This window comes from Phascolarctos cinereus, unplaced genomic scaffold (assembly GCF_003287225.1).
Source record: "Phascolarctos cinereus isolate Bilbo 61053 unplaced genomic scaffold, phaCin_HiC Scaffold_1;HRSCAF=81, whole genome shotgun sequence".
Classification (NCBI taxonomy): Eukaryota; Metazoa; Chordata; class Mammalia; order Diprotodontia; family Phascolarctidae; genus Phascolarctos; species Phascolarctos cinereus.
In genome coordinates this window covers 250,064,491-250,081,007 of record NW_027555514.1, presented here as the reverse complement: position 1 = coordinate 250,081,007, position 16,517 = coordinate 250,064,491, and the positions used below count along the sequence as shown (strand labels likewise).

Here is a 16,517-nt window from a genome sequence, read left to right as displayed (position 1 = left end):
ATTGGGCGGAGCCAAGATGGCGGAGTGAAAGCAGCGACTTGCTTGAGCTCTCCTCCAAACCCCTCCAAATACTCATAAAAAATGGCTCTAAACAAATTCTGAAGCAGCAGAACTCACAAAAAGACAGAGTGAAACAAATTTCCAGCCCAAGACAACCTGGATGATTGATCAGAAAGGTGTATCGTGCCAGGCTGGGAGCGCAGCGTGGGCGTGCAGGCCGCAGCAAACCTGGAGCAGGCCTTAGAGGACTAAATCGTGGGCAGCTGTGGAGGTTTCCAGACTCCTCAATCCATAAATGCCAAAGACAACTTAGAAGGTCAGTGGGAAAAGTCTGTTTCTGTCGGTGGTCAGAGAGGAAGGCGGGGTCTCAGCTCCACTCCCCAAGAGCCTGGCCCTGGGGGGGGGGGAGCTGCTTCCTGAGCTTCTGGCCCACAAACTGAGGAGGAATCCAGTGGCTGATCAGAGAGGGACTGCAGGGATCTCTTTGCCAGTGCTGAGGCAGGAATCTCTTGCTTTGCCCGTGTGTGGAGATCTAGGTCACAGTTCTGGGCGGCAGTGCTGCGTTAAGGAGGAGCTCTGGTGTGGTGGAGCTTCTAGTGGCTGTGCAGAGAAACCCCTCCTCACAGTTCCAGGACAGAAAGGAATACCTGTGCTCACAGGCCAGGAAAGGAGTAAACACCTCGCCCCTTATCATACCACCTTGGAAGAACTGAAAATTTACAGGTCCCTACAAGTATCTCTGAAAACAGCTAAACAAACCCCTGAAGCTTGGGACAGTACACTCTCCACATTGGAAGCAGACTCTTACCTTAACAAGGAGTTTAAAACTCAAGTAATTGGCTGGGATCATGAGCAAGCAGCGCAAAAAGACTCAGACTATATTATCTTACTTTGGTGAAAAAGAAGATCAAAAATACAACCAGAAGAAGACAACAAAGTCAAAGCTCCTACATCCAAAGCCTCCAAGAAAAATATGAATCAGTCCAGGCCTTGGAAGAGCTCAAAAGGGATTTTGAGAAGCAAGTAAGGGAAGTAGAGGAAAAACTGGGAAGAGAAATGAGAGTGATGCAAGAAAATCATGAAAAACAAGTCAACAGCTTGCTAAAGGAGACCCCCCAAAAATACTGAAGAAAATAACACCTTAAAAAATAGCCTAACCCAAATGGCAAAAGAGGTCCAAAAAGCCAATGAGGAGAAAAATGCCCTAAAAAGAAAAATTGGCCAAATGGAAAAGGAAGTCCAAAAGATTACTGAAGAAAATACTTCCTTAAAAATTAGAATAGAGCAATTGGAAGACAGTGACTTTATGAGAAATCAAGACACTGTAAAACAAATCCAAAAGAATGAAAAATTAGAAAACAATGTGAAATATCTCATTGGAAAAACAACTGACCTGGAAAATAGATCCAGGAGAGAGAATTTAAAAATTATTGGACTATCTGAAAGCCATGATCAAAAAAAAAAAAAGAGCCTAGACATCATCTTTCAAGAAATTATCAAGGAAAACTGCCCTGATATATTAGAACCAGGGCAAAATAGAAATTGAAAGAATCCACAGATCTCCTCCTGAAAGAGATCCCCAAAGGAAAACTCCTAGGAATATTGTAGCCAAATTCCAGAGTTCCCAGGTCAAGGAGAAAATATTACAAGCTGCCAGAAGGAAACAATTCAAGTACTGTGGAAACACAATCAGGATAACACAAGATTTAGCAGCTTCTACATTAAAGGACCGCAGGGCATGGAATATAATATTCCAGAGGGCAAAGGAGATAGGATTACAACCAAGAATCACCTACCCAGCAAAACTGAGTATAATCCTTCAGGGGAAAAAATGGTCATTCAGTGAAATAGAGGACTTTCAAGCATTCTGATGAAAAGACCAGAGCTAAACAGAAAATTTGACTTTCAAATACAGGACTCCAGTGGAACATGAAGAGGTAAACAGGAAAGAGAAATCATAAGAGACTTATTAAGATTGAACTGTTTACATTCCTGCATGGAAAGATGATATTTGTAACTCATGAGAACTTTGTCAGTATTAGGGTAGTTGAAGGAAAAAAATTTATATTGTAGATATAGATAGATAGAGGGCACAGGGTGAGTTGAAGATTAAGGGGTCATATCTGGAGAATAAAATTAAGGATGAGAGAGGATGATACTCGGAGAAGAAAGGGAGAGGTAGAATGGGGTAAATTATCTCACAAAAAAAACAGAAAAGAAAAGTCTCTCACAGTGGAGGGGAAACAGGGGAAGGTGAGAGGGAATGAGGGAATCTTATTCTCATAGGATTTGGCTTAAGGAGAATAACATACACATTCAATTGGGTATGGAAATCTGTCTTACCCTACAGGAAAATAGGGGGAGAAGGGGACAAGAGAGCAGGGGGTGATAGAGAGGAGGGCAGATTGGGAAAGGGTAATCAGAAGCAAATACTTCTGAGGAGGACAGGGTCAAAAGAAAGAATAGAATAAATGGGAGGGCAGGATAGGATTAAGGGAAATAGAGTTAGTTTTTCACAACATGTCTACTAAGGAAGTGTTTTGCATAACTGCACATGTACAACCTATATTGAGTTGCTTGCCTTTTCAATGAGGGTGGGTGGGGAGGGAGGAAGGGAGAAAATTTGGAACTCAAAGTTTTAAAAACACATGTTTTAAAAAAAAAGTTTTCACATGCAACTGGGAAATAAGAAATACAGGAAATGGGGTACAGAAGTCTATCCTGCTCTACAGGAAAATAGAAGGGGAAGGGGATAAGAGAAGGGAAGGGGGAGAGATAGAAGAGAAGGCAGACCAGGGGAAGGGGTATTCAGAATGTATGCCATCTTGAGGTGGGGGGGGGTGAGAAATTTGGAACTCAAAAACTTGTGGAAGTGAATATTGAAACTAAAAATAAATAAATTTATATTAAAAAAATAAAAAATAAAAAAAAGATCTAAAGTGATGGAGAACTGAATACTTTTTAAGATAGCTTTAACCATTTTTGACAGTACTGAGAGTAATGATACTTTGCTATTGGACAATTCATTCCAACTCTTTGATGGAGTGCCTACAGGAAGGGAAGTCTAAGAAAAAGCTTTCTGTAATGTGGGAAAGACTTCCTCTATTACCATTTGACTATGATCCCTGGGAAGGGTGAGCAAAAACTGGGTAATCATAAGTCTGACTGAATAGGAAGTAACTCAGAAAACTGCAAAAGAGTATAATGCAATGCTCCCAATCTCAAGGAGGAACTGAAGAATAAGCACAGGACATAGAGAGAGGAAGTTTTAAGTATGGCCTATTATATAAACCTAAGCAAAACCACAAGAGCAACTAGGTGGCACTAGGCTTGGAATCAGGAAGACTCATCTTTCCAAGTTCAAATCTGGCCTCAGACACTTACTAGCTGTGTGGCCCCGGACAAACGACTTAATCCTGTTTGCCTCAGTTCCTCATTGTCAAAATGAGCTAGAAAAGGAAATGGTAAGGCACTCGAGTATACTTGCCAAGAAAACCCCAAATGCAGTCACAAAGAGTTGAACATAATTGAAACAACTGAACAATGACAAAAGCAAAATCACTGGGGTCAGGTTGGAAGTGAAAGAACAGAACTGATGGCTGGACATAACTCACAGGGCTCCAAAAGGGGGATTGTAGTGCATGTCCATCTCTACAACCCTTATTAATGCTCTGGTTATTAATGTTGCTAGCTAGGCAACAGAACCTAACATCATCTCTCCTTCCAAGGGATAAAGTGTGCCTCTGTTATTGTTGGTGGTGGTGTTGTTTCTCTGCTCTCTTCTCTGTGGAAGAGAGAAAAGTATGCAGGATTACATCACTGCTAAACCCTCATATTTTGAAATGTAGTGTCCTTCTGACAGAACAAAAAAAAAGCAAACAATCCCTGTCAATCTGGTTGTCATTGGTTACCCCAAACTTTCACCAAGCTATGCAAATATTCATTTTTGTGTCATGTTCTTAAAAAAGGCATTTTCAGAAAGTTTGCGAATGACTGGCATTTTTGGTACAACAATGTAAAAAAGGAAAGAACACAAGGCAATAAAGAAGCAAAACCAATGACTGAGAATTTTGAGGAGGGTGGAACAGGCAAACACTGCATACAAAGAAAAAGGAAAAACATAGTAACTTAGGGAAAGACATTCAGTTTCTCTATTATCTCAAACTATTTTACAACAACAATTATTTTGTACCCTTTTTATGTACTCCTGGACATGAAATCTTTAAGACTATAAAAGTGGACTTAAAAGGTCAGAGACAGAAGAAAAAAATGTCAAGTAATTCACTGAAAATGGTGACCTCTTAACATGGTGAACTCTAAACTGTGTCTGAACCACTTTTCAACTTAAATGCATATTTATTCACTTCAAAACAGTCTTCATTTTCCTCACTGTGGTGTTGGGTTTTCATTTTCCAAGCTAATTCTAATTTTTTAAATCTTTTTTCTTATGTAGTAAACTAAAAATAAGAAATTATGTTAAATAATTTGGATTATGCTAAATAAAATGGACTATAGAAACCTTCCATGACTCAGATTTCTCCAATGACTGGGTATAATGGATTCATTAAAGATGATGGTGCCCTTCATTTCAAGAAAGTAAGCATACAAAAAATTTTTCTCTTACACATTAGACCCAATTTTCTTTCCCAAGGTTGGGTGTTCATAGGCTATGAAATTCCTTATTTACCATATTTCTTGATCTAAAACACAAATGCCCTCATTTGGATTACTATTAGATAAAATAATGCTAAATTTCAATTATGATTAACAGAGAGAAATGGTAGGCTTAATTACAGACACAGACTGCACAACCCTGACCTACTTCTACCCTAAACAACTACCCTATTTGACACTAGAGAGTCAGCTATTATCTACCAAAAATTAAGACTAATATTATAACAGTGTCCAGGTCTAAAGTCTTTGGTCTCTTTTGAATTATTAATCCTTAAAGAAAAGACTTAATCAGTTTCAGTGAGTGATTTTAATTCTCTGAGGTTTAATCATTAGAGAGTTGAAAGAAGCTAAACTAATAACGGAAATATCTTATTTATCATGATCAAATTAAGAGTGGGGAGGTCTTTTTATTACTTCAAACAAGAGAGGGATCTCTTTTGTTCACTGCAGACCAGACTGAATGGGAACAGTCTTAGTGGGAGTAGTTTAGGGAAGACATTTTTTGCAAGGGTACACTGGCATTAACATGACTATTTTTCTACTTGGTCAATCTAAAGCCCTAAATTTCTACTTTGTTCTTTGTTTTACTTTACTGCTAGAATTTATTCTGCTTCTGGTTTACAATTTCTATAAAATGTAAATTGGAAATTACGCGGGTCAGAGAGTTGTCTGTTTGTCAGAGGCAATCTATCCCTCAGAATCTCTCTCTAAACAGAAATGCTTGGATGTTGATAAATTGTTTCTGACAGATTTTGGCTACCAAGTTAAGTGTAGAGGGTTTTATTCCATATGCCTTTCCGATCATACATATCCTTGGTAATGAACTGTTTTTCTACTACTTGGTCCCTGGTGATACACTACTGCACATTACCTATATCAACCATGAAGCTCTCTGCACTTGAATTGGATATTATAACCACAATTACACTGTTTTGTATTCATGGTTAATACAGTTAAAAGTTCAAACAGTCAATACTGTTTTATAATCACAAAAGAGCAATATAAAAAAGTATTGAACTATGTTGGTTAGACAGAAGTAGAAAAAAAAATTGAATTCAGAAAAGGGAGAGTTTAAGGTGGACCACAAAGAAGAAAAGAGACAGAGAAACAGAATAAAAGTCACACTCTTAGCTCAAGAAGGAGAAATAGTAGACCCTGCTGGCTAGTCATAACAGGCAGAGATTCAAAGGGAGTTGTACGTGCCAACCCCTGGAGTGCTGGGGGTCATGTCAAGCCAGCAGCTTTATTCTTCTGCTAGTCAACTGGTCAAAGTGGTCTTACTTTATATACAGAGAAGACTTTGAAGGTTGCATAGGACTTCTGGGAGTGAGAATAATAGTAATCATGTTTACGTTCACAGTGATTTTTACTTTCATATTTATTATGTTATACACTCTTTAACAGCTGTTCTTTTTTAGATATAAAGTTATGTTATCCAGCAGGTCAATGGCAGGCGAGGACCCAGGTCTTTGGACCTCCTCAAGCCTGGGACTTTATCTACTCAGCCACACTTGGCACTATTCACACTCCTACTGAAGGAGGAAGATGATACTCTAGAAAAAGCAGCTGTCAAACTAACGGCACTGAATCATTCCCTTCCCCACCTCTATTTTAGTGGTATAAAAATCCAAGGGAAAAAAAAAGATTATAATCTGATAATGTATAATATCCCTTATCAATTCTCTTTATTTATTAAATTTTGAAGCCCATTTAACTCATTATGCTCATAACAGCACTGCAGGATAGGAAGGTAATATCATTATGGTTCTCATTTTAGTGATGAAGAACTCAAGGGATGGCAGTTAAGAGACTACCTACATATCACAGCAGTTGATGAAACAACTTTAACATACATATGGTTCCTTTCATTGGTTAATTTGATACCATACAAGTTCATCTTTAATGATAATTTGTCTCCTGCATTTGTAATTTAATGGAATTGGATCAAAATCTTCTTACCATTCAGTGATGCCGTAACATTCTTCAATAATCTCTTGAAGGACAGCACGATAGAACAAAGATTCAGTGGCCAGCTAAACAGAAAACCAAAATATATGTAAATGCCTACACAACATAGAACCTAAGAGGTATAATCCTGCACAAATATCCCAGTAAAGGTCTAAAAACCCAACACAAAGAACAACAACAAAGTTAGTGTAGTAAGGAATTAAGGATTAAGCCTATTTAGTGAAAGTGAGTATAATCCTGGGGGGGGGGAATGGAATAGAGGACTTCCAAGAATTTCTGATAAAAAGGCCAGAAGTGAGTAGAAACTGAAATACAAACAGAAGAATAAAAAGAAATAAAGAGGGAAAGACAAGGGCTAGAGAGGACCACAGAAAATAAAATGGATAATCTTGGTTACAAAAAACTTTAAATGTTTTTGCATAAATAAAACTAATGCTGTCAAAAATGGAAAAGAAAAAGGAAACTAGGAAAAAAAAAACTCTGCCGAAAGTTTATCTGATAAAAGTCTCATATGAGACTGCTTCCTAATCTCCTTTGGGATTTTGCCCATTAAAAGTCTCATATGAGAGACACATAGGGATAAGAACAATTCCCCATTCTATTAGACTGATACAATGATATGAAAAAAGCAGTTTTCAAAGGAGGAAATCAAACTTTCAATACCATATAAAAATTGTTCCAAATAATAATAGTTAGCATTTATGTAGCACTTTAAGCTTTGCAAAAGGCTTTTCAGGTATTATCTCATTTTATCCCCACAATACTAGGAGGTAGGTGCTATTATTATCCACATTTTACAGATGAGGAAAATGAGATAGAAGTTAAGTGACTTTCCCAGGGTCACAGAGCTATTCTATATCTGAGGCAAATCTGAACTCAGGTCCTCTTGACTCCAGTACTTTATCCATTTTGCCACCTAGCTTCCTTTATCGGGAATTAGTCAAGTGCTTCTGAAGCAATTTGGAACTATACTCAAAAAGTTACTAAACCTTGCATATCCTTTGACCCAGCAACACCAGTACTAGGTCTATACACTACAAAGAGATAATAGAAAGAGAAAAAAAAAACGACCCTTATGTCCAAAAGTATTTATAGCAGTTCATTTTATAGTGGAAAGAATCTCAAACTTAGAGGGAACCCATCAAATGGGGAATGGGTGAACAACTTCTGGCATATGAATGTAATGGAATGTTATTGCACCATAAGAAATAATTAAAGTGGTGTTTTCAGAGAAACCTGGAAGGTCCTGTATGAACTGAGGCAGGATAAAGTGAGTAGAACCATGAGAACAATTTATTTGCCAACAACAGTGCAAAGATAAACAACCTTGAAAGATGGAAGAACCTTGATCAAGGTAATAACTATGATTCTGGAGGGGACTGATGGCGGAGAGGAGATGGACTCAAGATGCAGAATGAAACACCGATTTCTGGACATGGCCCATGTAGCAATTCAGTTTGACTATGGAGGAAGTAAGGAAGGGAGAAAGGAAGGAATTTCTTTTTTTTTTCAATTAAAAAAATTTTTTTTTAATGTACCAAAAGAATCCGACATGCACAACTCTAAAAGTTCCATGTTGTATTGATTATGTATTTTAAAAGAAAAGCAAGCTGTTCATAATAGAGATTTGCAGTTTCATGTGGAATACATATTTTTTTTTGTTCTGCAGTATATATGAAAGTACTCATTTTAGTTGGTGTTTGCAAGTTCAGAAAAAAAAATTAATTATAACACCAAAAGAAGACCAGAAAAGCTAGTATATTACTGGCTGCTCCAAATATGATGATCCACAAATTAAAAACAATTTCTTTTAATAATTTTTCCATTTCAAAGTTGAAAAGGTCTTCTGTAGTTAGGACTCAAAGGAACTGTAACTGTGAGAGAAAATAAAAGAAAGTATAAAAGATAAAGCAAGGAGTGAGACAAAACTAAAAAAGAAAAATCATGAGGAAACAAATAAACCAACAATGTTTTATAAGTGTCCTAACGTTGTATGTGTGTGTGTGTGTATACACACATACGCGCACACACACACACACACACACACACACACACTCGTATGTATTTTGTTTCATATCATTTCCTTTTGCAGAGGAACATGGGCAAGTAACATGGTGTAAGGAACAATCAGTGGCATTGGGTTGGGAAGGGTCGTAGCTTTGATAATTAGCTAGAAATGTGGCAATAGTTGAGCCACTGAACCTCTCTGAGGTTTAATTTCTTCTTCTGGAAAATGGAATAATGACACTTGCACTACCTTAGATGGGTCATGAGAAGAAAGTATTTTGTAAATTACATAGCATGACATAAAAATGATGTGTTGTCATGGGAAAGTGGTGCATACAAAATTTCATACCTTTAAATGAGATATATTTATATATGAAAATAGAATGTAAACTGAATAAGTAATGTTATAAAGAAGGCACAGGGAAAGATCTTTTTTTTCCCCCTTCAAAATTCCTTCTGGGTTGAGGAATTGTAGTAAATTATATGTCAATGACTTGGTATCATATTTCCCTATATCTAAATGGTTAGATACAATAATCTTGTTTACATTAAACTAGGCTTGTCCAAAAAGAAAAATTCAGAAGTTTTAAGTCTGTAATTTTATTTGTGGTTAGGCAATGGTAGTAAAATTACACAGTAATGAAAAATGCAACATGAATATGCTCGGGAGTCTGATATGTAGAATGAACAAAAATCAGGCTGATCATGGACACTCAGTAACCAACTTCTATTTCATTTTTATCCAATTTTTTTTTCACAAGAGGTGGCATGAAGTTAATCACAAATTTACACTCTCCAGTACTGGGCCAAACCCTGCATATGCAATTTGGACTCTGCTATTTTACACAAAATATCCAGTTGGATTTTTTCATCTTAAATATGGATTACTAAATTATAGGTTCTTTTACCTCACTACTTTAGTCACTTGCTATTCTCATTTAGAGATACACAGATACACACACACACACACACACACATACACATATATATATTAAAAAATCTTTACATGTCTACTGCTAAAGTAAAAGCAAAATTATTATAAATTCTGCAAAGAGAACACAATCACAAATTGTAGAACTGGGAGAGATCTGACAGGCAATTTAGTTCAACCTATACACATATAAGAATCTTGCCTACCATACCCCCAGCCTCTGCCTGCAGGCTGTTATTTGTAAGGATGATACCCATCTCCAGAGGTAGCCAGTTCCACTTCTAGGACAGTTCTAATTGCTAGAAAGCTTTTGATTATATTTAAGTGAAATCTGCCCATTCTATGGCTTCCGCCCACCACTCTTAGTTTTGTTCTTGGAGGGTGGGGGTGAGTGGGATGGGGAGGAGCTAAGAGGGGAGAGTGGAACAAGTATAACCCTTTTTCTTCATAATAATCCTTACTAGAATAAATCTTGAGGAATAAATATCCAAAGAAGCTAAAATGACCCCAACCTCAAGTCTTGTCCAGAATACACATCCTCAATTCATTTTAACCAGTCCTCACAGACCATGGTTTCCAGGCCTGTCATTTTGCTTGCCCTATCGTTGACTTGTCCTCCCTAAAATCACCTAGACAACTGAACACAATACTCCAAATGTGGTCTGATCTGGCTATATTATTAACAACTAACATTAAAATCTCTGCATCTTTTCCATATGCCATGCTTCTTTTGTCCTAAACTCCCTATGCAGTTGACTTTGGGAGCCCAATTTCAGGGCTTTACATTTGTTCCCATTAAATTTAATTACCAAAAGAGCTAGTCTGCTTTCCTAATAACAGCTAACTTGTTGAGATCTTTTGGGGTCCTGACTCTTTCAACAACCATGGTCGTCCCATGGTACTTATTATAACTATAAGATCATAAAATTTACACTAGGTTTTTTCCCCAGTTAGTTGCTCTGAATTATGCTTTGAGTATGAGTATAGCAGCCTCCAATAAGAAGCATTAATGGAAGTGCTAAAATGTGAGTATAACAAAAAATTATCAGAAGAGTTCATAGAGGTAAATTCCATGCAGCACAAAATTAAGGATCAGACAGTTATGCATACAATTCTACTATTCAGCCAATAAACCGTGTTTTTACTTAATCTGTATGCATACACAAATTGGTAATCCATAAAGAATTATCATTAACATCTGTCAAGACCTTTCCCCTCCAAACTATAGTGAGATATACACAGATTGCTTTTGTGTATATTTTGTTTCTTCTTAAATTGTGATTACATAGATCTGGCAATACAAGTGAAGGGAGATTTTTAGTCTAAGTTTCCAATATAAAAAAGAGAAGCAAAAGGTGTAATACCAACGTAAAATATAATAATTAAGATTGGTTATTCTAAAATAAAAAAGGACATCAATTTACTTCTTTTATACATATCCAATACCTTTATTTTTCTTTCCATTTTTTAAAAACATTTTTACTTAAAGTTCTGAGTTCCAAATTTTATCCATCCCTCATTCTCTCTCCTCCACCCTCCTTGAGATAGTAAGCAATCAGATATAGGTTATACATGTGCAATTAGGTAAAACATTTCCACACTAGTAATTTTATACAGAAAGACTCAAAAAAAAGCAAAAAATAGCATACTTCAGTCTGTATTTAATAATATCAGTTATTTCTCTGGAGACAGATAGTATGCTTTATCATTAATCCTTTGGGATTGTTTTGGATAATCGCATTACTGAGAATAGCAAAGTCATTCACAGTTCTTCACTGAACAATATTGCTGTTACTCTGCACAACATTCTTCTGGTACTGTTCACTTCACTATTCATCAGTTCACGTAGGTCTTTCTAGGTTTTCCTGAAATCATCCTGCTTGTCATTTCTTACAGCACAATAATAATCCATTACAATTACATACCACAGGTTGTTTAGCTATTCCCTAATTCATGTGTATCCCTTTGATTTCTAATTCTTAGCTATCATAAAAAGAACTGCTATAATATTTTTGTACAAATAGATGGTTTTCTTTCTTTTTTTTTCTTTTTTCGGATGTCTTTGGGGTACAGACCTAGAAGTGGTACTGCTGCATGGTTTAGTAGTTAGCTCTTTGGGCATAGTTCCAAATTGCTCTCCAATATGGTTGGATCAGCTCACAACTTCACCAATAGTGCATTAGTGTCCCAGGTTTCACACATCCCCTCCAACATCCAACATTTTCCTTGTGTGTCATATTAGGCAATCTGATATGTGTGGGGTGTTACCTCAGAGTTGTTCTAATTTGAATTTCTCCAATCAATAGTGATTTAGCACATTTTTTCATATGACTATAGATAGCTTTGATTTATCTGTCTGAATACTGCCTGTTCATATTCTTTGATCATTTACCAATTAGGAAATGACTTGTATTTTTATAAATTTGACTCAGTTTTCAATATATTTATAATAGCTCTTTCATGCCTCTTCTATGTGAGATAATTTACCCCATTCATTCTCCCCCTACCTCCTTCTTCCACTGCAAATTTCTTTCTCACCCCTTTATTTTGTTTTTTTTTGGGGGGGTATCATCCCATCAAAATCACCTTATATCCTTACCCTCTGTCTACATATACTCCTTCTAATTGCTCTTATAGTAAAAGTCGTTAAGTGTTACAAATATTATCTTGCCGTATAGGAATATAAATAGTTTAACTTTATTGAATTTCTTATATTTTCTCTTTCTTGTTACTTTTTTTACTTTTTTATGTTTCCCTTGAGTCTTATATATATGGAGGCCAAATTTTTTATTCAGTTCTGTTCTTTTAATTAGAAATGTTTGAAAGCTTTCTATTTTGTTAAATGTCCATTTTTTCCCGGAAAGATTATATTCAGTTTTGCTCAGTAGGTGATTCTTGGTTTTAATCCTAACTCCTTTGCCTTCTGGAATATCATATTCCAAGTCCTCCAGTTCTTTAATGTGAGAAGCTGCCAAATCCTGTGTAATCCTGACTGTAGCTCCACAATACCTGAATTATTTCTTTTTGGCTGCCTGCAATACTTTTTCCTTGATCTGTGAGGTCAGGAATTTGGCTATAATATTCCTGGAAGTCTTAATTTTGGGATCTCTTTCAGGCAGTGATGAGTGGATTCTTTCAATTTCTATTTTGCTCTTTGGTTCCAATAATTTGATAATTTCTTTGATAATTTTGATAATTTGATAATTTCTTGAAAGATGTTGCCTAGTTGTTCCCCTTCTCCATGACTTTTTTTTTTAAATTATGGCTGTCAAGCAGTACAATAATTCACATATCATCTCACCTGGATCTATTTTCTAGGTCAGCTGTTTTTCCAGTGAGAAATTTCACATTTTCTCCTACTTTTTTTACACTTTAAAAATTTTATTTTATTGTATCTTGATGTCTCATAGAGTTATTAGTTCCCACTTCTTTAATTCTAATTTTTAAGGAATTATTTTTTTCAGTGAGCTCTTGTCCTTCCTTTTCTATTTGGCCAATTCTATTTTTTAATTAGTTATTTTCCATGTTAAGTTTTTTTTAATCTCTTTTCCCACATTATTGACTCTTTTTTCATGATTCACTTGCATTTTTTTTCCTCACAATTTTTCTTCTACTCCTCTAATTTGCTTTTTAAAATTCTTTTTAAGTTTTTCCAGGAATTCTTTTGGGGCCTGAGACCAAATTGCATTTTATTTTTGAGGCTTCCCATGTAGTCATTTTGATACTTCCATCCTCTCTTAAGGGTGGGGCTTCACTACTGGTTAGCAATGGGGTCAAAGCCTACATGGTGGCCAGTGCTAGGGACGGTGGAGCCTGGCTGTGCTGCACACAGACTGCTCACCTACCTTGTGGGCTGCTGGACCACAGGGGGGCAGGGCCTCACTGTGGATTGCCCCAGGCATGGGGCCTTACTGCAGGCTCCTTGCTGCTGTTCTTGGACCTGGCTCTCCTCCCACCCCACAGAGATAGACCTTTCCCGTAGGCCTGGTAAATTGCTTCCCTGTTCCTTAGATCAAATCTGAGACATTTTTCTAGTTATTTGGAGGGGAATTTGGGAGGACCTCAGAGGGTTCCTTCCTCACGCTGCCATCTTGGTACCAGAAATCTCCGCCAATTTGCTTTTAAAGCATGCTTAAAGAAAATCCTTATCCAGGTGTTATTTAAAAAAAAAAATGGAACCATGGTGCAGACATAAAAGACTGACCAGCCTAAGACTTCTGAATTTCCTGATTATACTCTTAGAAACCAGTAGGTTCATCAACAGGTCAGAGATGATGAACACTCCAAAAGAAAAAATATCTTGGTCATCCACTGGGTTATAATAAACAATATCACTTACCCCTTGGCCGACTGCAACCCGTTCCAAAGCCTTTAAAAAGAAGAAATGAGACTGTGGTTATATTTAAACTTCTCTTACAAGATATTATAAACATACCATATAAAGGCTTGTGAAAATGACATTCAAAAAGATTAATTAGGTGATACATTATATGCTTATACACTCAAAAGTGTTAGTACCATTGAGGCATATTAATCAACACACTTGAATTACTTGGTGCTTATTAATAAGGTATGCAGAGATGGGCACATTTTTATATGCCTGAACTTTTGAAGAAGTTTGAAAATAAAAAGAAAGGAAATACTCTTGAGTTCCTTCTAGTATAACTGAAACTATTAAATGTTTCAGTAGATATTATGGATGCTTTTCAAAACAGTGTTTTATTTTTTCCAATTACATGTAAAGATGATTTTAACCATTCATTTTTTTTTAAAATTTGAGTTCCAGATTTTTCTCCCTCTCTACCTCCCCTCCCCCCATCTAATATGGTAACCAATTTGATACAGGTTATATATGTGCAATCACATAAAACATATTTCCATATTAGTCATGTTGTGAAAGAAGATACATTTTTCCAGTGTTTTTCAATATTTTTCAATGTTTGCATTTTCCAAATCTTTGGATAAGCATTTAGTTTTATGTGATAGTAAACTAAAATCCACAGATTAAGCTGAAGAGCTCCATTTAAGATGAGATTTTTTTTAATGACCCAAGATGATAAATAATTAGAACAGGAAATAAGAATTACTTTCTATCATTTGAAATATTGCTGCCTATTACATTCAGAAAGTTTTCCCCATGTAATAAAACATGCTTGCATAATATTTTCTGTCATTTCTACTAAACACCGAACACTTAATAAGTGAATATTTTTAAGGCTCTTTATATTCAATAGGAAATGATTGGTCAATTTAAATTTGATTTCAAAACCAAATAAACTGCCAGTAATTTACACACTGTAGACACAGCCTCCTCCAGATATTTTCAAGATTACAACTGGATGAATTAAAATTGAAATGTGCAGAACACAGAAGGTAACCCTTCCTAGGCAGCTATAACATATTAACTTACTTTTTTTCTTTTCTACAATCTCTCTTTTGCATGTAATACTTATCTACATGTTACCTACAGTAATAACAGTAACAATGATGATCTTCATTAAATGATGATAACAATGTGTTTTTTTTTGGATAAAGAAAATACCTGCAAAATATGAGCACGATGGAAAGAAAGGGCTGTTTTAAGGTTTTAAGAACTCAATAGTTCTCTTATTAAAAAAAACGTATGTTATTACTGCTTGGTATACATATATGAAAACTGCTAATTCCAGTAATCAAAATACTATGTTAGAGGAGAAGCTAGGTAACAGATGCTTTACAAAGCAGCCTGTTGGGCTGGGCATGGTGGCATACGCCGTATAGTCTCCAGTATGTGGAGGCTAAGACTGGAACACAGCTTCAGTTTGAGAGTTCTGAGCTGCTGCTGGGCTAAAGTCAATGGAGTGTCTATACTAAGTCTGACCCCAATATGGTGAGCCCCAAGGAGCAATGGAGTCTCCAGGCTGTCTAAGGAGGGGTGAACTGGTCCAGGTGGGAAACAGCAGGTCAAATCTTCTGTGATAATCAGCAATAGTGTTGGGCCTGTGAGTGTCTGCTGCACTACCAGACAAGGTGAGATAGGAGACCCGGCATCAAAAAAACCAAATAAACAGAAAATCCTGTTAAAATAGGCCCCAAAGCTTTTTTATATGACATGTGGATGGCAACTAGTCAATCAGCAAAAAGATATTAAATATGCATAACAAGCTGAGTACTTGCTGTGTGTACAGTACCATACTGTGTGTTGTGATCTCTTCCTTAGTCTAGGCCTGCTCTACAAAGAAGTTATGCCAAAGTTGAAAATGTGCTAAAAGTCAAGTCTGAGGATCCAACAAAACAAAAAACAAAACAAAACAAAACAAAACAAAAAGGCAGTGCATCAGCAGTTATAAAGCACCTACAAGGGGTTGATTGCTGTGTTAAATTCTGGGGGTTCAAAGAAAGGCAAAGGTGCCCCAGCCTTCATGGAGCTCACGTTTCAATGGTAGGGGGGTTCCTTGAAAGCAATTATAGATAAATGATATATGCAGGTGAAATTTCAGATAATCATTCAAAAAAAATGAATATGGCTACAGACAGTGGTGTGCTGGTAAATGTTTAACAACTGCTTCCTGAAAAAAAGAAATGTATGCACAATACTTTTAATGTGTATCATTAACTTTTTCTCTATCATTTTCTTAGGTTTATACATCAACACAACAAGAAATCAAGCCCTGACTTGGGGCTGATTTCCAAGGTGTAAATGCTGAAAATTTAATAATTGGGTCTTTTTTTTTTGGGGGGGTGGGGCAATCATGGTTAAGTGACTTGCCCAGGATCATACAGCTGGTGTCAAGTGTCTGGGGCTGGCTTTGAATTCAGATCCTCCTGACTCCAGGGCCTGTTCTCTATCCACTGTGCCACTTAGCTACCCCCAAATTTTATTTATTGACATTATACTTTAAGTTAATTGTTATTTTTAATATGAGCTGAGACCTTATTACAATCAGTCTCTTGAAAT

At 36.4% G+C, this 16,517-nt stretch overlaps 1 protein-coding gene across 1 annotated transcript in view; it reads right to left on the bottom strand.

Moving 5' to 3' along the window:
* The window catches only part of METTL25 (methyltransferase like 25), a 155,481-nt gene that overhangs the window by 22,750 nt on the left and 116,214 nt on the right, over nt 1-16,517 (bottom strand). Inside the window, 2 exon segments of the mRNA XM_020993463.2 lie at nt 6,634-6,707; nt 13,920-13,949. Of these exon segments, the coding sequence (XP_020849122.2) occupies nt 6,634-6,707; nt 13,920-13,949 (104 nt within the window).